Below are 27,580 nucleotides of genomic sequence, written 5' to 3'. Positions count from 1 at the left end.
TCTTACAGCCTGGAAATGGGACACCGAGTATCCCGATTGCTCCCACGTTAGAGAGGCCCCACCACAAAGATAAACTCGTGTGACGGGTTTGTTTTACACCGGGGTGACATGACTTGAAAACACGTTGCCTTGGCCAGGGGTCGTGCCACTGAGCTGCTCTGGTGTTACCAACACTGTGGGTTTGCTGGGGTTGTGGCTCCTCTCTGTTGCACTGAAGTGCAGGATGTAGGTAAAATCTGTGCAGTTCTGTGTTGTGGGGGTTTTTTAATAATTAGCTTTTCTGTTGTTTTTGATCTCTGTCAGTCAGAGGAAAGGCAATAGCAAGTTGCATGGTAAGGGGATTTGTAGAGGGAAAAGTTTTTGCCTTTACCATTGCTGGCATGGATCAATTTATCAATGGCGTGTGATATCCACTGGATTTTTTTCCCTGTTTTTATTTCCTGAGTAATCTGTATGCAAATTGTGGTTGTAACCAAGCCTGGCACTTAATTTTCAAAATCTTAATGGGGGTCCTGACACAGGAGTGAGCAGTTCTGTGCCAGGTGTGCAGTGGAGCTGTGTGGCATTTCTTAGGGGGAATTGGGAAGGATCGCTGCCTCTCCTGGGGCTGTGGAGCAAACCTGAACCCCAGGGAACTGCCCAGATAAATGTCAGTGAATATTTCAGGGGTTTCTCTCTTCAGTTTTATAATAACAAATGAGAGAATGAAATCCTTCCCTGTGAGGTGGTGAGGCCCTGGCACAGGTTGCCCAGAGAAGCTGTGGCTGGCCCCATCCTAGAAGTGTCCAAGGCCAGGTTGGACGGGGCTTGGAGCAGCCTGGTCTAATGGAAAGTGTCCCTGCCCATGGCAGGGGGTGGCACTGGATGGTCTTTAAGGTCCCTTCCGACCCAAACTATTCTGTGATTCCATGATAAGGGAGGAGCAGTGACATGTGCCTTACGTTTTCCTGTGTTGGTAGTTCGACCAGGAATCCTCGGTTGGGAATTTTGGAAGTGGAGGTGTGAGGTAGCAGGGTCCTTGAGTCTTAAGGCTCGTTTCATGCTCTTGTTCTAATTTGAGTTTGGTTTCGGGTGTTTCTCTTGGCAGAATTCCGAAAAAGCAGGCCGAGGCCGTACGGTTTAGTGATTCCCATTAGCACCAATGCAGATGGAAGCTACAGCTCCAACATCCTCTCTGCGAGTCACCAGCGGCGAGCGCCGCGGGAGGTGTCCCAGAGCCCCAGACAGCTCTACTTCAACGTCACTGCCTTCGGGAGGGAATTCCACCTCCGGCTGAAGCCCAACACTCGCCTGCTGGCTCCCGAGGCCGTGGTGGAGTGGTACGAAGACTCTGTGCAAACTGGGAGCGATGGTGGTAACGCGAGTCACGCTGGGACTGCTACGGAGCGCTTGTGGAAGAGGGAGCCCCTGTGGACCAACTGCGCCTACGTGGGGGACATCACGGACATCCCCGGAGCTGCGGTGGCCATCAGCAACTGTGACGGGCTGGTAAGGCTGCTGTCACGGCTCCTGGGTCTGGTGTTTGCTGCTTGGGGCACAGCTTCTGTTGCTTTTAACCACGCCTTGCTAATGATGTCCTTTACAGAGCTTAAGTCCCTTGGAAAACACTGATGGGGACAATCCTACTGCTTTACTTTGAGATAGGTCCTTTGAGGCTGATGAGCAAAGCCCTTCATGTCACTGGTGTGAGAGAGAGAAATAAAACCTGTGTCTTGTTGGGTGTCCTTTTTACTCTCATGAGATGTTACAAACAGGAAAATTAATAACAAAGACATTTTTAAATGTAAAAGGCGACCTTTGGATGACTGAATGTAGAATCTGGCATCCAGATCATCCCTCTGTAGCACTCTCAGATAGCAAAATCACAGATTACCCTATAGTCCAAGAATAGCAGCTTTAAGTTTTAAAGAGTTTATTTATAAAGTGAGCACGCTTTTTGTTCTCTTAGATGCAGTTTTGTTTCATCAGGAGGTGTCATATCAAAATTGAGTGGGTCACATCTGTTCTCAGTCTAGCTGTGAACACTTGGGATTTCGTTGTGGCTCAGCAGATGCCCAAATCCCAGAGTGAAAGGCTGGGCATATATGGATCCCACATACCAGTCCTGGATTCAGTCATGTGGTAAAGCAAGCCAGCAATACTCACCTTGTGCTCGGTGAGGCCTGGGGGCAGCGGTGGAACACGCCAGCAACATCCAGGGAGATGAATGTCTCCTGGCTACCCTCCTGCTGTTTGGGACAGCAGTCACATGGAAAGGTCTGCACCAGGCATCCCTTCTTGGCAGTGGGTTTCCCTCTTCCCCTCACGTGCCACTTGGTCATGATCTGATTCCATTTTGCAATGAGTCCTTGCTAGGAAGGCTCCCACCTCGCAGCAGGCTGCACTCACTGTGGGATTACTGCAGAAAGGGCTCCAAATACCCATTCAGACTGCAATTCCTTGACTTCCCTTGCTTAAAGCAAGGAAATACTGGTGGTGGTTTGACCAGAGGTGATAACCTATGTCAGTTTGGTGTGTTTTGGAGGGCTTTTGGTGGGTTTTTTTAGGAGAATCTGTTGTCAGTGTGCTATGTTTACGAAGGCCAAGCAGACATCTGCCTGGCTAGATGCAGCTTCTGATGGAATCCTTCCAGTGAATGAGACCCTGGGACTGGGAGCTGGATTTTAGCAGTAATCCTGAATGAAGTTGTTGTGTGGAGACAGCACGTGAAGACAAGAAATTGGATTAAATGGAATTAGACTAAGGAGTGCAGCGGCTCCGGCAGAGATTGCCATGTGGCCGGCAAGCTGCTCCTGGACTGTTTGCAGTTAAATGAAGCCAGAAGAGACTTTTCAGTGGGGGAAAGGCCTCACACTGACAGGGGGCAGGGTTAGGTGGGATATTGGGAGGAAATTCTTGGCTGAGGGCGGTGAGGCCCTGGCACAGGTTACCCAGAGCAGGTGTGGCTGCCCCATCCCTGGGAGCATTCAGGACCAGGTCGGGTGGGACTTGGAGCAACCTGGGATGGTGGAAGGTGTCCTTTTTTCCTCATAGCACCTAGGAGAAGCACTTCATGTACTTTCCATGGTTTTAGGACTGGACTAGGAGAATGTGGGCTTTTTTCTTTGAGGAGAGGACTGGATAAATGCTCCTGCGTCACTCTGTCTCTGTCACAACCTGAGCTGTTGTTACATCTCTGGGAGTGCTAATCATGTGAGTGTGACATAAATAAATAATCCTGAAGAGTTATTTAATGTGTTTTTTCTCCTGGCATCTCCAGAGGTAGCAAAAGGAACTTGCAGTTACCATTGCTGGCTTCTCTGTTGCTGTACTGTGTGTCTCTTAACCCAGCTAGAATATTTGATCCTCAGTGTTTCCCGAAGATGTGAAGGGTGAGATAATGTGGCTTAACAGAAACTGGAACAAGAGTGAGAAATTCTAAGGCCATGTGTATGTCTGTTGGAGAGATTTATTTTTGACTTCAAAGGAATTTAGACACTCTCCAGAGTAGCCAGCTGGGTTCTGAGCTCTTGGGAGAAAGTGAAGGGAATCACTGGAGTAGCAATTTGCACAATGCGTAGCTTATAAAAGAAGCTTGATATCATAAGTAGCAGAAAAAGAGCACTTGGGAGCTAAATTTTGATTGCTTGATTGTAAATACATGGAATAATTGGCATTTGCATTAGTAAAGCAAGATTCTGCCCACAGTCTTTTCTTCAATCTGAACTTACATTTAAAACCCCAAATATTTGGACGCTTTGTTTTGAAATAGTTTGCATATCTACTTCTGCAGTGGAAGTTGTCTGTGTGCCATCACTTTTGCAAATTCCTATCTTCACATCTGCTTAATCTCCCTTGGAAAATAATTCTGTTTATTTAAAAAGCCCACATGTGCATGTGCCTGCACTTGTCATGGCAGAAGAACACTTCATTAGTCAGGGAGGAGCTGCCTCTTGTCTTCTTCACTGGGTGTCAGGAAGCTGAGGCTTCCACAGGTTTCTACTGGATATTTCTGCTGTTGTTTCATCAAAGTAGTGATATTTATTGTCAGAATCCTTGGGGAGTGGAAGGTGCCAGCCTCAAAAAACCACCACAACTGGTTCACATTGTAAATGAAGAGAAGGCAGCAAGCCTAACATTGACAAACAATGGCTTAAACCACTTTTCTACCTGTTGTTGTAGAGAAAATGAGCTCAGTTTCTCAGTTAGCTTCCTGAGCAGGTGTTGCTGTGTGGTGCCTTCAGCTTGTACTTCCACTGTGATGTTTTTGTAGACGAGTGCCTTCATGTTTGAGCTGGGATCTGGTTTATGTTCACATCCATGCAATGCCAAGTGGGAATGTTGGTTTCTGTTTCTCCTAGAGCATTAACCTTGCTGGTTTGAAATCAAAGGGCTGGGCCCAGTGCAATGAACCTCTAGTCTTTGACTTCAGATTCCAAGGAAAACGAGACTTATTTTTTTGTTTATTGGAAACTATTTTGGGTTTGTTTTATTTACTGGGGTTCCATGGCCTTCAGGCCCAGTGCTGAGTGTTCTCATTTGGAAGTACAGCTGTTTGCAAATGGAGGATGCTCGGGAGTCTGCCTGGCTTGCAGTGTTCAGCTGCCAAACCAGGGAAATCCTGGAAGACAGACCAACCATCAGGAATTAAAAAAACCAAACAAAGCTGCTCAGATCTATCACTTGTGATGGATTATTCCTCACTTGCTTATTGCCATCCCTTTTTTCTAAGAATATGGAGATGTGAAGAAACATGTCTGTGCATGTTCACAGCTACTTTCCTTTGGCAACTGCAGGCTGGAGTATCTCAGACTAGAGATACTTGCACAGCCTTTAGCCTTGCTTCGGGAAAAGTTTGAAAATCTGCTGGAGTTGAGGCATGTGGGATCCAAGGAGTTTCAGGGCATTTTGATTTGTTTCGAATGCTTTTTTGTTGCCCTTGTTCCATCAGGACTGAAGTATTAAGGCTTATTGCTTGTTCCTGTGTTGGTTCTAAATGTATTATTTCAGCCTGATTACCCCCAAGCTGGCAAGACTAGAGTTCCTAAATGGAGAAACAGCTTTCTAGGAGCCACTGGTGTTTTCTCCCAGTGTATTGGAATAGCATTCTGGAGATAAACACTTGGACTGCTGCTGAACATCTGCTTATAGTGCACAGGAGACTCTTGCTGAGCTTTGGGTTGGGATTGGGACTGTCCCCTTGGGTCTGGAGGCCTTTCCCAGTCCAGGCTGGGGTCTGTGGCCAAGGGGACATCTGGTAATCCTGGACCTCCTGGGAGGGCAGAGCGCAGGAAACCGGGATAAAGCCTGGGGAGATGGAAGCGGCTCCGTGCCACTCTGGGCAGATGGCAGCAGCATCTTAGGCTGATTTAGCGCTCTGATATTCCTGCTGCCCTGCCCTCCTGCGCTCTTCCCACAGTAATTCCCTCCCTGTGACCTGCCGTGCCCGGCCCTGCCTGCTCTCACCGCTGGCGTTCCGCTGCACTTGGCAGGATTTAAGAACTGGGATTGATGGGCTGCAGCTGCACTCCATCCCCGTCACCTCTCTGCTGGGTGGCACTTCCCACAGGCTCCTACGGACTCTTCAGTCCCAGCAATCCATAGGAAAGAGGATTTCTCAAAGGGCAGGAGCTCCAGAAACTTGGAAAAATGCTAATTCAGGACTCGGGGATTCCTGTGTAAAAAGCAGAGGGGAGAAGCCCTGATTGAGAAGGGAGGCTGTGGGGCTTGAACTCAAGTATATATAGTGTAAAATAATATAATACAGACTTTTTTTATGCATCTACTTTGCTTGCCCTTGGAGTTGTCGCTCAAAGCAAATGGGTGCTTAATCCTTACTTCTCGGAGTGCAGTCCAAGTTGATGCAGATGTTTGCTCAGGCTCCATTTATCTCTTCTTGTTTGTTTTTGTAAGCTTTTCTAACAGGGCCAGATTTGGTCTATGATAGATGTGCCTCATTTCTAAGCCCTTGTGTCTCTTCCTCTCCTCCTGCCTTGCATTTCTCCTGTTGTCATTTACAACTAGTAGTAGCAAGTATAAAAAGGGTGGTGCTCAGAGTTTCCACGTGGTTGTATCCTTTTTGTTTTGAAGGCTGATCGAACCACTAAGTCCTCCTCTGAAATTATAATTTTTCTGCAGGCTGCCACTCCTTCTCCCTTTATTCCAAATGGATTGTGGTCATAGGAAAAACTGGATAGATATACAAGTAGCATATCTACTGCTGTGGACTTCATGTAGCCCAAAGTGGCCCAAAATACATCTCATAGCACGAAAATTTGCAGTCTGTTTGGGTAATAGATTTTCCAGAAACATGGATGAATTTAAGAATTCTGTTTTTCACCCTCTGTTAGGCTTTCCAAAGTGTGATTTCTCTAGGGGGAGAAGGAAAGATCCAGAAGGGGCCTGGGAGCAGATTCCAGTGAGGGATTTAAAATCTACCTTTGAAGTAAGTCAGTTTTCCCCCTCATCGCTTTGATTGCAGTAATTCCTTGCTTAAACCCGGGGCTCGTGATTCCCAGCAAAGCCCAGGCTCTTGGAGCCTGAGTGGACCCTGCAGGGCCCTGGCCAGAGTTTGTGTCCATGGCTGCTGTGGTACGGACACAGGGATCAGTCCAGGTGTCTGGACATGGTGCTGCACAAGTTTTTAGTGTTTATTTGCAAGGGCTTGATTGCCACACCCTCAGACTTTTATTTATTGTTTATTTCTGATTTTGAAAAATGGCTCTTTACAGCAAATCAAGGGTTTATGTGTTAATTCCTCCCCTTCAAGCAATATATGTAGGGGCTGGAACTGTTATTCCGGGTCAGTATGTGGTTAAAAATGCTCTGGAACAAACTACTGGTGGCTGGGTGCTGCTCTGGATATCTCTTTTGTAGCTGATATTGAATCCTACCTTGTAGTCCTGGCAATGCATTTTCCCAAAACACCTCTTTTAGGGCACTTGGACAAAGAATTTCCTTTCTGGATTTTTTTGCTCTTTGTTCCCAGAGCAGTGTGCGCTTCTTAAGTTTTTTGATTCCTGGAGGCTCACAACTAACAGTTTATAAAATAGTCCAAGCTTATTAAAATGACTTAAGTACAAGCCTTTTTTATAGCTTTAGTAATAAACCCCAGATTGTATAAGTTGTGTGGAGCCTTGATAACACACACAGAGCTCATGAATTGGGCTCTCATTCCTCATTCATGTCCTGCCTCCACGTGTCACCTGCGGGAAAGCGTGTGTCTGAGGAAAGGAAAGTAAATAGCTACTGAAATAGCCAATGTTCTCCAGCTTGATCCTTGGGGGCTCTCTCAAAGTTCCCATTGATGGGGGAGGCGGGGCTGAGGCTGGGAGTGCCCTCGGTGGGGTGGAGGGACAGAAGCCATATTCAGAGGGGCTGTTTTGATGGCCCGTGTTTATTCAGCGCTGGACGCACTTGGAGCTGGAATTTGGCTCCCGAGCCACATGGTCTGGGGTTTGCAACAGGGCAGGAAACACGACTGGGAAGAAAATGCTGTGCAGGGTCATTGAGAAAAAGGGCTTGTCTGCTCTTACCTGTTCCTAGTTTGTTTGGGAGGGTCATGCTGTAACCACTGCACTCCGATCCAGGCTCTGAAAGAGTCAGGGAAAGAAAAGCCAGTTGGTTCCATCTCCTGCCCTCACGTTTCATCAGGAGCTTCTTGAAATGGTGGCAGAAGCTGCAGCACTATTGTTCCTGTTAAAAAAAATCTTTGCTTTCGCTTCTATTTTAAACAGATACTTGGTTTTCATTGAGTGCTTCTGCAGCTTGGCTGGGAGCTTTGATAAACTACAACCACACAACACTAAATTAACTTCCTGACCTCATACGAATCCCACTGTCATTTGTTTTTTGGTTTTTTTTTTTCTTTTATACCTGATCAAATGTGTAAAACTACTTTTCATTTTCCTTTGAGGGATTTTACTATAGTTGGTTTTTTATTTTGTTTTTGTTTTTTTTCCTGCAAGAATATAGAACCAATTTCAAATGAGTGTGATGTAAATATTACAGGCTTGGGTGCTTCCTAGCTTTTGATCCACTGAATATTCCAAGGAAATGGTAATCAGTCTTCTCTCCTTCTCTGACTTACATCTGAGGAGATGAGCCTTCCTCACACACAATTTGGACTGAATTTTCTGTTACCTTGGAAAGGCAGCAGGTAAATCCATGTTTCTTTAGTGTGCCACAGTGGACACAGTGCTGGTGACCTCCAGATTATGAGATCTTCATCCTTTGGCACGGTTTTATTTGCTTTGTAGTTTTGGAGTATTCAGTTCTTATTTTCCCCTCTTCAGAGGGTATTAGATGTCCTCGCTTTGTGTTTTCCTTTCCACTTTTTGGAGGAATCTATGACTGGTGTCATCCCACGACTGCAGGAGCTGGGAAAACACAAGGTTTACCACAGCACTGTCAGTCCTGTAAGTGATTTCTGCTGTCTCCTGTGCCATTTAACCATGAAATAGTTCCTAGGAAAGCCCTGCTCTATCTGCCACAGAGACAAACCATTTGCTCAGTAAATATTTCTGCAGAGATACGCTGGGATCAGGGAGCTTGACTGCTCTGAGCATGTTCCATGCATATTTTTTACTCTTTAATAACTGATATTTTAAACTCACTATTCCTTCTTTAAGGACAAAACACTTGGCCTGCCAGCTCTGCGTGGCTGTTAAAATGAATCCCGGTAGGTTTTCCAAGAACAAAAAATAGAGACATATTTTTCCACATAAAAGCAAAGTTTGTTTTTTCTCTCTGCTTTCATATAACTCTTAAGGACTTCCACTGAGTTTTCTTAGACTTTCTGAAAGGGGAAGAAAGAAACCCAACGTTTGGATCAAAACCAAGCATGAGAAATTTCAGCATAAAGGAATTTTCTTACGGATGTTCATAGAGGAGGCTAAAAAGACTCATTTCAGCCCAGTGCAGTGACCCAGTAATATGCTGCAATTTCTTTTCTTTTTTTTGTGCAAAATTCAACAGAATTTTGGTTAATTTGGTGGCTCTCCCAAATGCCTTTTGCTTCGTAAAGTGATACAACAATGAGTGTGTTGAGAGGCTTCGATTCCTCTGGGCAGATGAGATTCAGTATTTTAGTATGAGTGTGTCTTATCTGCTCCTTCCTAAATTTGCGCCCATAGTTTGGAAGAGGATATTAAACATTCCTATGTTTTCATCCTGTTTCTGAATCTTCATCCTGGTATTTGGTAGAACAAATAAGATTTTTTTTTTTCTTCACAGCTGCAGAAGATTTTCGATTTGAAAATCTGATATTAGGTGATTGGTCAGAAGCTGGTGCTGTGTGAGTAATTCAGGTGGCTGCGAGGCCTGAGCGGTGCGTCCTCTTTGAATATTTCCTTGGACTCAGAAATGGGTTTCATGTTTTTAATTCGGAAGAAAAATCCCAACCCTCTGTGCTGTGTTCAACACCCTTCAAGAATGGAGCCTAAAATGATAGAGGAGCTCTTGCTTTAGTTCTGGGATGCATTGCCAGGATAAAACATGTGATAAAACATGGATTTTATATCACACTGATCTTCCAGAGAGGGAAGATGAGCTGTGGAATTCCTGCTCACTCCTCTGGGAATGACTCCAAGGGTGCTGGAGCTGGAGGGTCAGTAAATGGGGATGTTTTACCCCAAAACCATGGTGTCTGCCCTGAGCCCTGGACACCTCCATGGCAACTGAAGACTCATCCGTGGGGGAGGAGGAATTCCATCTGCAAACCTCCTCTGTAGGCACCCGGCAACTGGATCCATAACATCTGTTTCTCCAAACTGTGCAGAGCGCTGCCATATTACTTTTTTCCAGCATTCCTCTAACGTGTAGTATTTCTTTGTATGCCAAGTATGTTGAGGCCATAAATACTTTAACATGCAGAAGATGTGGAGGGAGGGAAGTACGTCCTTTTGGATGCCTTTCGCCTTCCCTTCCCCTTCCCTTCCAGCAGGGCCTGGGTCCCCTTACCTGCCGGAGTGTGGGACTTGGGACAAGGGCCTGGAGTGACAGGACAAGGGGGAATGGCTTCCCACTGCCAGAGGGCAGGGTTAGGAGGGGTATTGGGTAGAAATTCTTCCCTGTGAGGGTGGTGAGGCCCTGGCACGAACTGAAGAGGAGCATCGTAGGCAAACTCTACAACTTCAGAAGCTTCTAGAATATTTTTGAAAAGAAACCCAGAGAATCAGTTGATTCTTGTCAAAATATGGATCCCATGAGGCACGAGAAATAATATCCACCCAAGGAATTGAGGGTATAACCCTGGAGCTACACAAACTTAGGAGCCGTGTCCGCCCACTATGGCTCAGTTTTGGGGGAGGCAGGCAAAGGGAAATGTGCTGTGGGTGAAGCTTTTCTCTTTGCTTTTCTTCCAATAAATCAACCAGTGTTCGGTGCGACTCCAAAAGCTTTTCTCCTTTGGATTGGGAAGCGGAGCAGCAGGTAGGTGTGACGCAGGTTCTGCACAGTCACCAGCCTGAACCCACCTTAAGCCAACAGAGAGGGTGAAAGGTAGCAGTGTTTTGGGGCTGAATCCGTGTTTTCAGACGAGGCAGCACCTCTTTTATAAAAGCATGTTTCTCTGGACTCCTTAAGAAGTTTAGACTGGAGGGCTGTCTCCAGGACCGGCCCCCTCCCCATTCCATGGCCCAGGTGTTTGTCTTGGCAGGAGGCAGTGTCTGCTTGGCCGGGGCTGGGATATTAAATTGAGGGAACACAGAGCTCTTGATGCTTTTCAATAGGGCTTCTATTTAGTATGGGGCAGGATAGAGCTGTCAGCTACCTGTGATTGTCCAGCGGGGAAAAAGGGAGGGATGAGGAGTGGAGGAAGAGCCCTGGAAATGTTTTCCGATTCCATGGATAGAATGGTGAGAAGGAAGTGTTTTCCTGGAGGCACAGCCTTGTGTTGGTTTGACCGCTGAGCTCTTCGCTGCAGTCCTGGCGTTGGTGGAAGGGGAAATCAAGGATGATGCTGGCTGGAATGACGTGGGATGGCACACGGAACTTCCTGAGCTGAACTTTCCATGTGCAGAGACCCTTGTTCGAGATTTCACTACGAGCTGCACAATTGATGTGCAGCCCAGAGTGGGAACTGGTTCCCGTGTCCTGGTTCTGAGAGGGGAGTGGGGTAGTGCTGATATTCCATATATATTTCAGATACACATTTCTGCTTTTAATTTTTAAGGTGTTTAGGGTTTAATTTTCATAGAATGGAAATTTAGTTGGAATGGCCTTAAGCTCAGGGAGGGAAGGTTTAGATTAGATGTTGGGAAGAAATTGTTTACTCTAAGAGTGATGAGGCCCTGGCTCTGGTTGCCCAGAGAAGATGTGGCTGCCCCATCCCTGGAAGTGTCCAAGGCCAGGTTGGACGGGGCTTGGAGCAACCTGGGTTAGTGGAAGGTGTCCCTGCCCATGGCAGGGGGGTGGAACGAGATGGGTCTTCAGCATTCCTTCTAACCCTGACTCTTTCACATGTGCCTGCTTCATGTGTGCTCTCGTGAGAGCTGTGCTCTTCCCATGATTCCCTTCCAGGTAGAATCCAACAGCACAGCCTGGCTTTATTACTCCATATTTGCACTTCTGAGTGACCGAAGGGTCCCAAGTTGGAACTTCCTTCTAGAGGGAAGGGGATTTTGGCATCCTCAGATCCCTGTGCTTATTCCTGATTTTTTCTTGCTCCTTTCTTGCCGTGGATGACCAGTGCAGCCCAGCTTCCTACAGACAGCCTCTTGCTGCTGAGCAAACTCAGCCTGCTTATTAATCTGCTTCCACCTTGTTGACAGCCTGCTCTGCTTGGACGTGAATGTAGAGCCTTGAACGTGATGTTAAACTTCAATTTTTTAAGCTCCTTATCTGCCCTGTTTCAAATCTTGCCAGCCAAGACCCAGCACGTGGTGTTTGCACATTACTGTGTGGGACAGAAGGGGTGTGGATCCTGAGGCGAAGAAAAGGTGCCCGCAATACAAATGAAGATGCAGGAAAGCTCTGTGGATCTTGAATTTCCAGGAAAAGAATTGAAATTGGCAAATATTTCCATATTGGGTTTCTGATTTACTTAAAGCAGCTTTACAGTTCAAGTTCTCTCGCTGTTCAGAGCTGGCTTAGGAGAAATAGCTGCTAATTAACACCTCAGTTCCCCAGTGGATCACATTAGTGTTTGAAAAACTATTTCTTTGTGGCACAAAGGCACTCAGCACAATTAAAAACATAATTTATAGCATTATCTTCTCGGTGGGAGATCCTGTGTCTTAAAAGAACACCAGGTGTTCAGAATACAGATACCAGCAGAGTTTGGGATGGAGACTGGGAGCAGAACCCAAGGCCTTTCCTACTCTCAGGTAACATCAGTTTTAGCAGCACTTGATAATGGCCAACAGTGTGACTGCTGAACAAACCCTTTCACACTTCCTGACACTCAGGGTGGCCTTTCTAAAACTCACCTGGGAATTAACTGCCTCTCCCTCACTGCAAACCACTACAAACAGGGTGTTTGACTTCCTAAAATACTTCTGGAAATCCCACCCCAAAGTGTAACACCAAAGTTAAATGTGGCCATTAATGGCCACTCCACAGCTCTCCATTGTGCTCCCTGAATGAAGGGCTCTTTCCTCTTTTCGAGCAACCACCCCATGCATATTTATAGGGAATCATGTTCCCCCTTAAATGCTGTTGATTTTGGCTGGGGAAGTGATTCCTTAGTGTAACCTGCCCTTGTAGGTTATTTTCTCAAGGCTTTATATTGTTGCTAATTCCCTTATTCTTGTCTGTGTCTTTTGCATGGGAAAAAAACCCCAACTATATGCGTTTTCTCAGGTTTTGTTTTATCCGTGGACTGTCCAGTAAAGGATGCAAGGTGTAGTGTCCTCTGGGAAGTCCTCCTAGGTGGGCTGTCTGGGCCAGGGCTGGGTTTGGCCTTGCTCCCAGTTACCTTTTATTATGAACTCCAGCAGCTCTTGCTCCCGCATCGCTTTAATTCCACAGAATCCCCTCGGTTTGCTCCTGGATCAAGAAGGACGGAAAGAGCTGCAGGGATGAAATGTTAATGTTCAGGAGTCATTTAAAGACAAATATAGATGTTGGGGAGCAAGGTGGATGCACATGGGGTGCTGACTGGACTTTGGGCAGGTTTTTTTCTGGGTTCTCTCCTGGGAGAAGATAGTTTATAGGAAAGCCAGTAAGTTAATCCACTTCCCCAAGCCTCAGGGCTGAGATGGTTCTGGGAACAGGCAGGTTTATTCCAACCACTGTGCCCCAAAGGCTGCTTTTGGATTTTGGTGGTCCCGTTGTCTTCCCTTTTTCCCAGAATACAGAGGACAGCTCTAGAGAACTCCACAGCAGCACAGATTCCACCCTGCTTCCTTCAGCGGGTGGAAATTCTGAACGCCCTTAATTTAGAAGAAAAAAACCAGTAAAATTAATAGCATTCCAAGATTGCAGACTGTGCTTTCCTGGATTGCTCCATCAATGTGTTTTTGTGGAAAAAAATTAAAAAATTTCCACTATATAGTTCTTTCTTGAAAATCCACCACAGCCTTTTCTCCAAGGGAGCCTTGAAAAGTACGTGCTCCGAGCACCTGCCTGGGGGGAAGGAAACGCTTGGTTGGCAGTACAGTTTACAGGGAAGATTCACTTAAAAATGCAGTACCTGCTTCTGCCCCTCTCTCTCCCTTCATTCACTTGGAAAATTTCAAGCTCTTTTTATTGATGAAATTTGGGGCAGAGGAAAAAGAAATCTGTTGGTTACAGTAATATTCCAAGCGTTTTATACTCTGCACCCCCTTGATATTTGCTTGTCAAACCTCTTTAGGCTCTCCAGTGACATGGACACGCTTTCTCTCTTTCTCACCAGGCTGGAATGATAAGAACTGATGAGGATGAATACTTCATCGAGCCCTTGGAAAGAGGAAAGCAAATGGAAGAGGAGAAGGGAAGGATCCACATGGTGTACCGGCGGTCGGCGGTAGCGCAGCATCCGCCTGACGTGCTCCCTGATGTCCACACAGAAGGTACAGTATCCTGTGGGGGTTCTTTGCAGATCTGTTCCGGGTGACTCCAGCCTATGGAAGCTTTGGAAAGAGGCCACACAACTCCTGTTTAAAGTTTGGGTCCTGTTTGTTTCCGAGTAACAGTGAAGTTGTGCCAATTTACTGTTTCCCTCCTCCTACTGGTTGCAGTTCAGGCGGTCTGAAGGCACTTGTGTGGGGCGGATATATTTTGTCACATCCGAGGATTTCCCTCTGCCTTGAAGATAGTGCGGTTGGTCCATCTGAGAGTAATTATCGTGTCTGAGAATAATTATGGTGTAGTTTAATCCGTTTGCTTGTATGTTTTTTTTTAATTTTGCACAAACCCTTACAAGCCAAGGCATTGCATTGGGGGGTGCTGAGGATTTTGAGCCTCTGGGCTGAGGATGAAAGAGCAGCTCCGCTCCCTGTCAGCGCTCTGCCTGTTTTTCAGCATCTCTCAGCTTCTCAAATTCCTGTTCATATGTTGTGTTTGCATGTTGATGGAACTTGAAAGGGTTTGGGAAATAAAGAACAGTAACATGCAACACACAGAACTAGAGCTACTTGGCTTTTGGTGCCCCAGCAAGGTTATTCCAATTTAGCTCGTGCATCTGGGGGGGTTTAGCCCAGAGAAGAGGAGGTTCAGGGAGACCTTCTCAGAAAGGAAGTCAAAATTCCCTGAATGGACATTGGAGCCAGGTGGGATTCGGTCTCTTCTCCCAGGTAACAAGTGACAGGTATAGAGGAACTGGCCTCAAGTTGTGTCAGGGGAGGTTTAGGATGGATATTACAAAAAATTTCTTCATGGATTGCACTTCCCAGAGCAGCGGTGGAGTCACTGTCCCTGGAGGGATTTAAAAGTCACGAAGGTGTGGTACTTGGGGACATGGTTTAGTGGTACCCTTGCCATTTGCTGGGGGAACATTTGGACTCAGTGATGTTGGAGGGCTTTTCCAACCGAAATGATTCCATGACCAAGGTTATAGCAAGCTGCCCAAGCCTGTGGAGCCTGAGGAAATGTTTGCAGCGGTGGAGTTGTCAGCGGCATATCGATGCCATGGACATCTTCCTCGTTCTTCTCTGGCTCTGCTCCCATCACTGTGCCCGGGCCGGAGGCAGTGACGCAGAGAATGGTCTGCTGGTGGTTTGGGAGTTCAGCCAGCACAGACAAAAATCCAAGTTCTCAGCAACAGATGACAGATGACTCAACAAAACAGTCATTAAGATAAAAAAGTACTTAAAGCTGTCGTTGTCAGTGAAGTGGTTGCAAAAGCTGGGAAATGCTGTGTGAAGGCCTTTCCTCCACGGTGACACAGGACACACTGTGGCCTATTCTCCCTACAAAAAACCAGATTCCTAAGAGGAAAGCTTCCAGCTCCAGCTATGTGGAAGAGCTTTCAGTCTGACAGGACATCTGGAATTCCTGCAGGATATTATAGCATTTGGGAATTGGTTGGACATTGTTCAAACTGTGGGACGGAGTGAGCGTAGGAGTTTTAAGTGGAAAAGCTGCCATCCTGAGAGCAAGGTTTTAGCCGTGATCACAGTGCAAGGGACATGAATTGGTTCATATACTGTGTTCTCATGGAAGTCAGCACACTTATATCTATCCTTGTCTCTTTATTTATGGCTGGTTTTTGGGGTGAAGTGTCAGTGAGCTTTCTTAGCTGGGAACCAGAAATCTGGGGTTCTGGGGAAGATACTGGGATACCTCGAGCTACTGGACAGTGTGGGTTCAGCCTTCACCCCAAAGCAGCACCCTGTGCTGATTCCTGCCTATGGTATCCATGTCTCTGGATAGCCTCTTTAGGAAATGACAGCAGCATATTGCATGTATTGGTTTCATCATTTGCTTTGTGTAGAGATTGGTTTCTTTAGAAGTGCCTTATATGAGACACTCCAGAAATCAGACTAGAAATCCTGCCCCATTCCTGTGGGGAATTGTTCTCTGTGTGTGTGCACACTCAACTCAGGCTCCTTAAAGGACCCCTTCATTAATTATTGCCTTTTTATACCTCACTCTTTTCAATCATTCTGGTATGAATAGGATCTCTTGCATATAAATGGCCCTGACTACTTGGGAGTTGTTTTGATATCAGCTTTGATATCAGTTGTTTTTTATAGCTTTTATGCTTATAAAATACCTCTCCTCTCAGTCTGTGATATCAGGGAAATGTGGATAATTTTCCATATTATGACAGACTGGTGGCAGGATTGACTATTTATATGTCATGGGTAAACTGTCTGATTATTCAGAGGGTCTTATTTGACTGTATTCCTTGGAATCTGATCTCTCTTCTGCCAAGTGGGGCAGTGGAGGGAAGCAGTGGGTCTTGACCACTGATTGTTCAAATCATTTTATAAACCCCAAGTCCTTCTTGGTCCCTGTGACCTCCATCACACAGGGTGGGGCTGTTTGCTGGTTTGAAGTGCTGAGCTCAGGTTGGTTCCTCTGGACAGAGGAAGCTCTTCCTCCTTTGCGGGATGGAAGCCAAGGCCTCCCCTGGGAAATCCCAGCTATTGGAAAAACTCTGAAATGTGGTAGGATGAGACACTTGACATTTGTTTTTAAACATCTGGGATGAGCATCTGGTTAGGTCTGGTCTGGGAATCCTGTCCCAGGGCAGGACAATGTCTAGAGTTCTCCATGGGTGTAAATACACCCGACAGTCTCCTGACAGCTTTTCCATGTCGGATTGCCCTGGGATGACACTTGTAAGCTCGACTTCCCCAGTCATTTAAGTCTTGATCCTAAAGACACCGAACATCTGTGCTTCTCATTTGAGTTGAGTACTGCAGGTACTCATGGTCAGTGTTCATGTTGTGAGTGTTATTCCCAAATAATGTACATTAAAGCAAAAAATAGTTACTCTTAAGGGCAGAAAGAAATGAAGATCAAAGACTCCATGTCTGAGAGTCAGAGAGCAAGCAAGCTATGCAGACAGAAAAAAATATAACAATGTGTGAGGCTGTCATGTTAAAACATTATTTAAATAAATCTTTAGGATTTTCTCACCAAAACAGCTTTTCATTTAGGAATGGAAAGACATTCTCTCAGGAAAAGCCTGATTTTGGGAGGATTTGAAAGAACAACAATGATATCATTCTGTCTGAGCAGGATGAAAAGAAGCTGTTCTTTGTTAAGAAGCTGAGAAACATCACCAAGATGTGTGATCATTAACCTTATTCCTTGAAAGCATCCAAGAAACAACAGAAACAGGCCAAGGACTGTGGAATTTACAATCAGATTTGCACCCAGGAGGCCTTCTGTGCAAGTTCTACTGAGTCAGACTCAGGAGTGTGGTAAAATAAAACCCAAATTGTATTTCAGAAACATAAAAGCCTGATCCAAGTCCTCTGGAGTCGGTGGGAAGACTCAGGTTGATGTCAGTGGGATGACGAGGCGGGGTTTGGATCATATTCTGCTCCAGCTGATCACTGAGAATTCGATTTATCTTTCCTCCTGTTCATTCTTCTGTGATTTTTTCCATGCACTTTCTTTTCCTGTGGTAGAATGATGACAACCAACCTTGAGTGTGGAGGTTACACAGCGTGGTAAATGTACTCACAGCTTTCCTATTTCATCCTCCTCTCCCATCACAGTATTTTTTAAATGACAACCTAGTCACCCAGAGAGCACTTGAGATGAAAGTATTTTTGTAATTACTAACTAACAGTGGGAAACAAGGAACAGGAGCCTTTATCTCCCAGCTTCCTTTCAGAACTTTCATTTCCCCCAAAGAACCAAAGTGCTTGTGTGTCCAATGGGGTTGCCATGGCACTGGCTTCGAGCGTCTTTGTCCCAGGTGGGAAACATGTAGGAGGAAGAAATGATTTTGGAATTGCTCCTGGTTGCCTGGGAATGAAACCCTGGAATAGAAGGTAGAAGAATGGGAAGACTATTGCCTGCTCGGGAGACCTCCCTCGGCCCTTCCCCAGGCACGTTAGTGGTTCTCAGGGATGCCGTCGTGCCGGAGGGTGTCTGAACTCTTTCTCAGCAGAATTTCTCATGACCTGTGTTCTGGTGGAGTATATTTTAGATACTGCCCAGCCCACCACATGAGCCTGTGCAATCAGGAATAACGGGAAAGATGGAAATGATTTCTGTGGGGACCGAGCACACCACATTGTGTAACATCCTCTGTTCAGTCCGGGCATTCTTGTATCATCACAGAGTCACAGAGTTGTTTGGGTTGGAAGGCACCTCAAAGTTCATCTCGTTTCCCCCCCTGCCATGGGCAGGGACACCTCCCAGGTTGCTCCAAGCCCTGCCCAAGCTGGCCTTGGACACTTCCAGGGATGGGGCAGCCACAGCTTCTCTGGGCAACATGTACCAGGGCCTCACCACCCTCACAGGAAAAAATTCCTTCCCAATATCTAATCAAAAGTCTCTCTCCAGCTCTCTTGTAGTCCCCCAAGAAAGGCCCTTCAAATAACTTCTATTGATGGCAGTAACCTAGATTGTCTAAAGACATCCTTCCTCTTATCCAGAGCTGCTGGAGCTTTTGCTTTTAATTTAGCCTTCTTCTATAAAATTGAAACTTAATTGGATTCTCTCAAGTTCTTGACTGAATACTGGTTTGTGGGATGGGTTTTTTAATTCTTTTTTTTCAGGTAACAGTTTGCTTAATCAAGGGAAAAGTAGTCAGCAAAACAGAACAGGAACAGCACGGCACGGTACAAAGGAGAAGGAGCATTGGTGATGGATGTATTTAGGAAGGAAAAGCAAACCCAGACTTCATAGCTGAGGAAAAGCTTGTTATTTTTTTTTTAAGAAAGAAATTTGAGCAGGAATGGATCAGAAGTGTGAAGTGAGTGATGTGCTGTGTCTGTGTCGGGGAGGTTGCTCTTATGGCCCGATGATGGCAGTGGGGACATCCATCTGCTTAAGTCGTCTTCTCTTCTTGGCAATAACAAAGGAAAATGATTCTTAAATAAAACCAAGGATAAAGGCTTCATTCCAACTGCAGGCACCCAATGCCAGAGTAGTAAAACACACAGAAAAACCTGTATGAAGGGAAAATTGAAAAACTGGAGACAGGTCAGTACATGCAGCTTGAGGCCATTCCAGGGCTCATACAGTTTTCCAGTGAAAACTCCCTGTGCCCCTAAATTGTATAGGAAGAAGAAAACTTTGAAGGAACAGTGGTGATAACTGGCAGCAGAGGTTTTTAAATACTGTGAAAGCAGCTGTTCCCACATGAAGAAGCCTGTTTGGTTTAGAGATGATGTTCTTGGAGAGGTGAAGACATGCCAAGGAGAGGGTCACCCTTTGGGTGATCCACGTGGGACTGAGTTCCCTCCCTTGGGTGAGAACTAACTCATTTCTAATGCTGAGTTTGATTAGAAGGATGCACCTGAGGTGGTTAAAAGTGCTCTGAATTTGGCCAAGGGACCAGGGTGGTGTAAAATGGGGTATGTACCAGGATGTATGTACCAGAACATCCCTGTCTGGGAACATGGGAATGGGAAGCAGAAGAGACTGCCTTATCAGGGTGAGTTTATGTGAATTAAAGGTCCGGAACTGAAGGAAATGAATCCTCCCACAGCGTGCAGGGGCTGAGCCTTGTTTATGTGTTTTACATGCGCTTCGTACAAATTTAGGACCAAAATGACAGCACTGAGAGACTCTTCCACGGAAAGGAAAGAGCCTTGTTTAATCAGTCTGTTCTACAGTTGGCTTTTTAATCTATGTCTCTGATGGGAAAATGAATTAAAATGTAGCAGTTTGTGTCCTAACATCAAATAGTAATTTCCGTACCCTGTGGCTCTCGCTGGACTTTCTACCCCTAATTTACTACAGTTTTGGCATTTTTCCCCACTGAGAGATACCTGGTTTTTAATGGGTATTTTTAGAAAGATTTTAGAAACAGGTAAGGATCCAAACCATAGGTAATTTAATTCAGTCATATCTTTGAAAATATCTGGATGACATGGAGGCATCCCTGATTTATGACAGAAAAGGAAGATGGATCTGGTGTGCTTTGAATGAGCGATTTGGATGCTGTGCTCCTCCTTTTGGTGGGGTCCTGTGGAGAAACTCCTGCCCTACCACATGTATTGCTCACTGCATCCTCCAAAACATGGTGTAAATGAGAAGTAAACTTATCTGGTTTGTCTGACGTGGGATGACCCAGAACTGGGCAGCTGGAGCTGCCAGGAATGCGGATGGGAATGACTAACGTGAGAACATCATCCTCGTAGTTCACGTTGCTCCCCATGGACCGAGTTTCTTCAGACCCATTTCTGGGTTACACAAGCGCATAAATCTTTCCACAACGCAATAGTAAAACACCACAGAGTAACAGCATGACCCAGCTGTTGTTTGCTAAGAAAACCGGGAGGGGGGGGAGGTTGCCAGAATGCCTTGTCTAATCATTCTTTGGAGTATTCCAATAACATGGGACAGGATCGGCGAGATAATTTGAGTTCTGGGGGTTATTAAAAGTCACACAAGTCTGAGCTTGCAGTTTGAGTTGGAAAAGAGGGAACTGAAGTCTCAGGGAAGCTGGTGACAGTGAGAGGCTGACCTGTGGGAAATCTGGGTTGGATTCCAGCAAATACTGTGTGGTTTGGGAAGAGAACCCAGTGAGGGATGAAGAGCTTTGCTGGCTCGGACCGTAGGAGTAGCCAAGGGAAGCGTTTCACTGGTGCATCTTCCTTTGCAGGGCCTGTTTTTAAACATTCCCTGGAAAAGTTTGAGCACATACCTGTAGGAGGGATGCCAGTAAGGGCTTGGGTGCCTCTCTGGTGTCTCCTTCGGTGTCTTAACTCTCCACCCAGACAACAAGCAGGCTGCTGCCTCCCAACAGTTAGTGACATGCCTGCAGGGAATAGGTTTGCCCTTCCACTCGGGCACTCGCATCCTCCATGGAGGACAGGGAATGATGGGGTGTGAGAACGTGTGAAATCATTAGCAAGGGCTCTTTTTGTATGAAATAAATATATATTGTAGTCATAATACAAAATTTGAATCACCGAGTTTGAAGAACAATTTGTTTGCCAAATAATTGCGTTCTGTAATCCTACAGACATCAAATAATAAATCAGCACCACCTGGTTATTGTAAATTAAAATGAAAACTTCGAAATACACTGATCATCTTGTGCAAAATGCTAATAATAACAAATCTTTCAGGTGCTAAAAAAATCAAGTGCAACAGGTTTAAACACACTGTAAACTGAGCTTTTTCAGTCTCCTCTGGAAACAGTTACAGGTGATACAAGGCCATCCTAGGAAATTTGTGCTTCCTTAATGGAGAGCTCTGCTCTGCCGTTCCAGTTCTCTTCACTAGTAGTTCCAGGGAACATAAAGTCACAATTTCCAGGAGAAAGAGCAGTTGTGCTTTTCTCTGCTCGACAATAAATCTGTCAGAGGTATTAAGGTGAGAGGTAGCAGTAAGTCTGTTAGTGGTGTAGAGAAGTGAGAGTCAGTGACTGTGGCTGGTCCCTGCCCTCCAGCAGCTCATGAAGCCTCTGGGCCTCAAGGCTTTGGGTGTGTTTCTTCCCTTTCATGGCAGAGTTAATGTTGTAGTCGTTTACCCGTTTTCACTTAGCTTTTGGACTCCCTAACTGTGTCCAGCTACAAAGTAGTGCCTTCTGCTTCTTCCATTTCTGGGTGTAGATTTTCATTTGGCTTTGAGTATCTTTGATTTGATGATAAAGATTCTCTGTGGGGGTTTTTTCACTTGCTTAGAGCAGAAAGGAAGCTCAGAGCCAACTCACAGTGAAAATGAGTTCTGATCTTCCATGTTTCTTCACAACATAGGACAAATATCTCAAACTTAACCTGGAAATCATCTTGTTGGACATGGAAAATTCGGCTGGTACATCTAGACTGAGAGCAATTCCAAGTATATCTCTTGCTTTCATTTCATCTGTGGCAAAAGCTGTTTTGAAAATCTGTGAGAAGTATCTTAGAGTGAAAGGGTAACTCGTTATGCTCTGTGGCTTATGAGGAAAATATAACTGATACCATCACAGATGATATAACTAATTTCAGCAAAAGTCCTGGATTCCTTAGGTCTGTGATAGCAACAGATAACCAGTTCACAAGATAATTTATTTCCTGATTTTTTTAGTTTTGCCATTCTCAGTTTTAACCAACAGGCAGAGAGTATCCACGGACCATATAATTCATTTTGGTAACTGTTCTAAATAGAACCTGAACAGTCCTTGAAACTGCACTTCCATATCCCTGGGTTCTGCTCAGGTTCTTCCACAGCCAACTCCATGTTCTTTTTATGCCTGATTACAAGTGAATTTGCAAACAGATGCATTTGGGCCTCTGCTTTGGTATTTTAATGGTATTTCTCAGTTTGCTTTCACAGGGTTGATTCTTGATTTATTTCAAGCCCTTTTTCTTAATCAGTTTGCAGAGTTTTCCCTGCCAAGAATAAGTAACAATATATTTTCATTACTTCCAGCACTTCAAAGCTTCCAAGTTTCTGGTGCCGAGAACATTTACTACTAGAAGTAAAAAGCAGTCTTCCTTTAGTTAACAGTTCTCTTTAAGAGGGAACACGGGGGAGATAAATCAATTAAAAGGATCTGGTCTTTGAGGGCTCATGCAGCACTGTGCCATGGTTTGGGGGCTCATTAGACACTGGCTTAGTTGGAGGAAGGCTGATGAAGTTCTGACCTCCTCAGATCTGCTTTGTTTGCTCTTTTGTCAAACATGCTCTTTATTTTTGCTGGCGAGACAGACTCATCATTCATATTAATTTTTTTACATCTGAAGTTTGCTGGGCTGCTTGGAAAAATAGGACAATGAAAGCCATCTGGGCATCCCATCCACTTCCATTTGGAAACATCTGCATCGTTATTAGGAACGTCTCACCAGCACTGCAGTGAGCAGATGTGTTCTCTCTCCATCTCCTGGCTCACTTAGAATTGCTGATAGTGAAAGAAATTTGATAGGCATTAAACCCCAAATGCCTGTTTCTTGATCAGGCCCTTTAATACCACTGATTTAGGATGTTTGTTCCTGTATAAAGAAGAAACTTGTGGCATTTGTGGGAGGAAGTGATGGAGACAAGCCAGCAGTGTCTCTCCTGCAGGTCATTCCTTGCCTGTATCTGTGGGATTTAAAGCTGAGCACTTGTATCCTTGAACCTTTGCCACGCAGGTTGACTCACAGCTGTTCCTCAGATGTAACGCTCCGTGGAAACCCAGCATCCTCTGCCTCCAGCTGCCCTGGCTCCCTTTTTAAAGCCTTTAAGAAATTAGGCTTTACATTTCTTTAAAGAGAGAGAAGTCTCTGTGTTGAACTTAACATCCCTTTCCTGAGGCTCACGGGTGATGACACCGTGTGCAGGTGTCCCAGCTGCCAATATCTCCAGAGAACTCCATGGTTTGCATTCCATGTGCAGGTGTACAGTGAGAGTAGTGAGGCACTTGCACAGGTAAAAGACAGGGTTCTGGCTCTGATGCCGGGGAAACTGAGGCAGCAGCTGGCTTTCCAAAGCAGGGAAAGGCAGTTTTCATCTGTGCTGCTGGACAGTGAGTTCCCTCGGGTGATTTCCCTTGGAAGAGCAGAGTTGGACAAGAGCATCTGTAAAACCTTCAGGTACTTGGGACATAATAAACTGCTTTTAGCACCTTCTGTGAAGGTTTATTGGGGATGATGATAGTATCTACAGCTTGAGTGGGATATTCAAAGGCACTGGAGGCTATTACCCTGAATACAGTGGGTAAGCCGATGCCCAAGGTTTGGAAAAGGCTGCTCCACAGTGGCAGAGCTTCAATCCAAATTAAACCTCCCACATCCCAAGCAGGTGCTCCATGTCACTAAGGACTTGGATGTTCCTTGTTTTTCAGGATTTTCAGTACGGCAATGCAATGATCTCTGTGCTCTGGGTGGGTTATTGAAGCTGTTTGTTGTCCCAGCCCAAGACCCCCTTGGTGCAGATCCGCCTGGGGTTTTGGGGACCCCTTCCCCTGTGGATGTGGGATCTGAGGAGAATGGCCTCGTGCATATTTTTGCCCTTATCTTGGACACTCTCATGGTCCACGGACTGTTGGGAAATATCTTGGGTTTGGGACGTTTGTTGCTCTTGGAATGCTGACTTACAGTGCATTCATGGAAAAAAAAGCAGGAACCCAAGTTCAACAGCATTCAGTGACAGTTTATAGTTGGAGCCTTTCCTTTATATTTATGCCAGTGGAATTTTGAAAAACGGCTGAAATTCCGTGTGGCAAGAAAGAGGGGCTTATTATCCGTGACTAATGCTTGGATGCACTTTTTAAAATTGGGATTATTTGCTGTCCTGCCATTTCAGCTCTTCTCTTGTATTGGTTGGTTCTGTTGTTTCCTAATTTGGGACAGCTTTTCTCCCACTTTTGATTGTCACTCTCACATCACTTTGGGGATCCAGCTACTGCAACCACACTGTCAAACTGGGATCCAGGGTTGGGATAAGCTTGCCTTTGTGTTAGTTAGGGATTGAATCCAAGCTGAAGGCTGCATTTTTGGATGACAGTTCCACAAACCATACTCTTCATTTATTTTGGTGCCTTGGGCTGTCTCACTGCTATTTCTACAGTATTCCTGCACTCCTGCAACACAAACAATATTTGTCTAAGCAGTTCTTCTTTGTAAGTCTAAGTCATTAGATTTATTGATTAGCTTGAGAGGCCCCTTTATGTGTCTAAAACTAAACCCTAAAGGAGGATTGTTTTCCCTCCTTTTGAGGAGGAGGACTATCTCTTTTTGTCATATTTCTAGTCAGACCCATTGTATATGCTATGGAAAATTCTTCCTAAATCTTCTCCCCTCTCAGGTTCATCTCTTTTTTTATTATTATGGGGTTTTTTTCACCATCTCTGTTAGCTTTCCACCAGACCGAAGGGCTCGTTAAAGCAACACTGTGCAGGAAATGGAGAGAGGCACAAGAATGGGACCCTGCTTGCCAAAGAGGGAAAGTTGGCAGCTCTCCTCTCACAGAGAAATTCCTTGGATTCGAGGAGCAGCTTCATAGAGAGAGTGTGCTACTGAAGGGGCACGAAGTGCTTTGTGAAGTGTCATTCCACAACTAAATGGCATTTTGGATATTCACGCATTGTGGTGAGGTTCTAGCAATAATGTTCAGATGTATTCAAATTAATTTTAACATAAGAGGTGGACATTTATGGTTTTATCTGAATGGCCTTGAGTGTCAGGAGGGAGAAGGTTGGTTCTGGGCAGAAAGAAGTACTAATTCCCTATGGAAGACGCCTCCAGCAGACCTCACCTCCCATGGCAGGCAGCAGGGATGAACCTTGCCGACAAAACTCCCTCTCCTTAGTCACAGCTTTTTCAGGTCAGAACAGGAGAATTTATGATTATGACTCTGTGCTATTTTGGATGGGATCGAGATGGGGAAAAGGAGAGGGGAATGATCAAAATATCCTGTGTGGAAACAGTGTGAGTTATATTCATAACACATCTGTGCGAGGTGCAGGCAAGGCTGGCGCGCTCGTAGGAATTTGGGGAGGTGGAAAGGAAAAAAAAATGCCTCGTTGTGTAAGAGTCTATATGAAAAAAAAGGGAAATACTGAGGGGGATGGATCCATAATGAAATAATTCTGTGCCAGTTTCTGGGGGCCTGTGTTTGGGCCTTGCAGGAAACTCTTCCCCTCCCTGAATGGCGACAGGAAAGCACAGGTGAGACTCTAATGTTTGCATAACAGTTCTGTGGTGTGACAGTCAAAATTAACCCTCCTAAGCTGCCTGTTTGCTCTGTTTTCCCCTGAAAATCAGTACGTCTGTAATGTTGGGCTGTGTGGTTTTTATAAGGGTATCACACTCAGGGTGTACTCTATGTAATTATAGCCAGAGGTGTGGGCAGGAGAGCTCTGCTCCATAAGGAATTGGGAGGTTTGAGAGCTGGCTTTCTGTTCAGGATTGCTCCCTCCCTGTCAGCCCTTCCAGCTTTAAAATCCTCTCTTCCAGAAGATGTGTGACTAGGAGAGAGCAGAGGCTTTGACCGGCTTTCTGTGATTTCACAAAATCTGCCTCTGTGACATTGAATATTATTTTGCAACAAAGAACCAGAATTTGTCAACCCAGCACAGCTATCTGGAATATATTTATAATCCCCCACTCCATCTTCAGTATTCCGGCCAATTCTTATGTATGAGTTAAAAAATTAAGCTTTTCAGCTTGTGATGGGGTTGATGGGCAAATGAAGTTCTGCAAAATTTCAGTTTCATATACCTTAATACCTAAATATTGTAATGTACCATGTCTGTCTAAATGTGGTGCACATATCTCATAGGATCATGGAATCCTGGGCTGGTTGGGGTGGGAGGGGACCTCCCAGGCATGCAGACAGGGCTCTGCTGCTGCCTGGCAGTGGTGGAGGAGCCCTCCATGGACGTGGCTGGTGTCACTGCAGGTGCACGGGCTCATCGGAAGGCCGGGCTCCAAAAACCAGCTGTTGGGCTTTGTCCTGTCAGAAGGTTGGAATCCACTTAGTGCCAACTGAGCAATTAAGGACAATTATGCTTTCAGCTCCATTAAGGAGTCCCAGGGCAGTGAGACCTGGGAAGGAAGTGAGCCGTTGTCGCACACCCGCGCTCTGTGACTCATTTGAAGTTCCCTTTGTCTCGGTAATATGGACTGCAGAAATATTTTCCCACATTTTTTTTTCCAGTTTTACACACTCAGTTATTCCTTTTATGTGAGTGAATACTGTGAATTCAAATCTCCTGTCTCCTTTAAATGCTGATCTCAGCATAAACCATCGGACAGCTGTGTCTGCCTGTGGTGTTCCCATCCTTGGCTTCCACCTGCTCTGGTGGCCGTGCAAGGGAATCACACTGAGGGTGTTGGACTCTAATTTTACCTTTTATACCTGTGAAGATGTTCACCGAGTTTAGAATGGAGCCAGGCCCAGGTATTCTTTCTGTTTTACCTCTTCTTTGAACGTGTGAGACCTGGAAAGAAATTGCTTCAGTCCCACTAAATTCAGAAATTTTCTTTGATTTCTTTATGTTCAAAACTTCTGGCTTTGGCACTTGGGCAGAGTTTCATCTCTTCCCTTCTCCACTCCTCATTTGGCCTTTCAGAGTTCATGTGTTCAGTGGTTGGACTTGATGGTGTTTTCCAGCCTTAATGATTCTCTGTTTTGTAACAGGTCGAATGTCCACTCCAGCCAGTGTCCTCTAGATCAATTATCCAGATTCTGGAGCTCCATCATGAAGACAGATCGGGGGAGGACTGCCAGGGCAGCGGGCAGGACGCAGGTGCCAGTGTTAACTGGTGCTTATGTTGTGATGGTAGTGGTCTGCCCTGCCCCTTGGAGACTCTAGAGAACTCGGAGCAAGTCCACGAGAAGCATGTTCATGTCTCTGCTTTTACAGGAAGAGCGTTCAAAGCACTTTTTTTGGTCTTCCACTGTTGCCACCAAAGTGTCCTCCAGCAGTTTTGCAGTAGCAGGTTGCCATGCCCCACCTTGTCACCACTGACGTTCTTCCCTTGGATTTTTACAATGGGTTTTCAGTGTGGGTCATTACTTTAATGGAAAAGCTGAGCTGCCCTGGCTGCTCCTGGCTTTGCTCTCCAGCTGGACAGCACTTCTGGCTCAGGCCAGGTGGGTCATGCAGAGCCCTTCAGCTGAAGCTCTT

At 45.5% G+C, this 27,580-nt stretch overlaps 1 protein-coding gene across 1 annotated transcript in view; it reads left to right on the top strand.

The window, feature by feature from the left end:
- ADAMTS3 (ADAM metallopeptidase with thrombospondin type 1 motif 3) overlaps positions 1-27,580 on the top strand; it is a 56,998-nt gene that overhangs the window by 5,658 nt on the left and 23,760 nt on the right. Inside the window, exons 4-5 of the mRNA XM_029964514.1 lie at positions 1,088-1,488; positions 13,817-13,973. Of these exons, the coding sequence (XP_029820374.1) occupies positions 1,088-1,488; positions 13,817-13,973 (558 nt within the window). The remainder of the gene's footprint in view (positions 1-1,087; positions 1,489-13,816; positions 13,974-27,580) is intronic.

The sequence above is a fragment of the Manacus vitellinus genome, unplaced genomic scaffold (genome assembly GCF_001715985.3).
Source record: "Manacus vitellinus isolate BGI_N305 unplaced genomic scaffold, ASM171598v3 scaffold_73_pilon, whole genome shotgun sequence".
NCBI lineage: Eukaryota > Metazoa > Chordata > Aves > Passeriformes > Pipridae > Manacus > Manacus vitellinus.
Note: the sequence above shows the minus strand (reverse complement) of the source record. Positions and strands in the feature narration are given on the sequence as shown.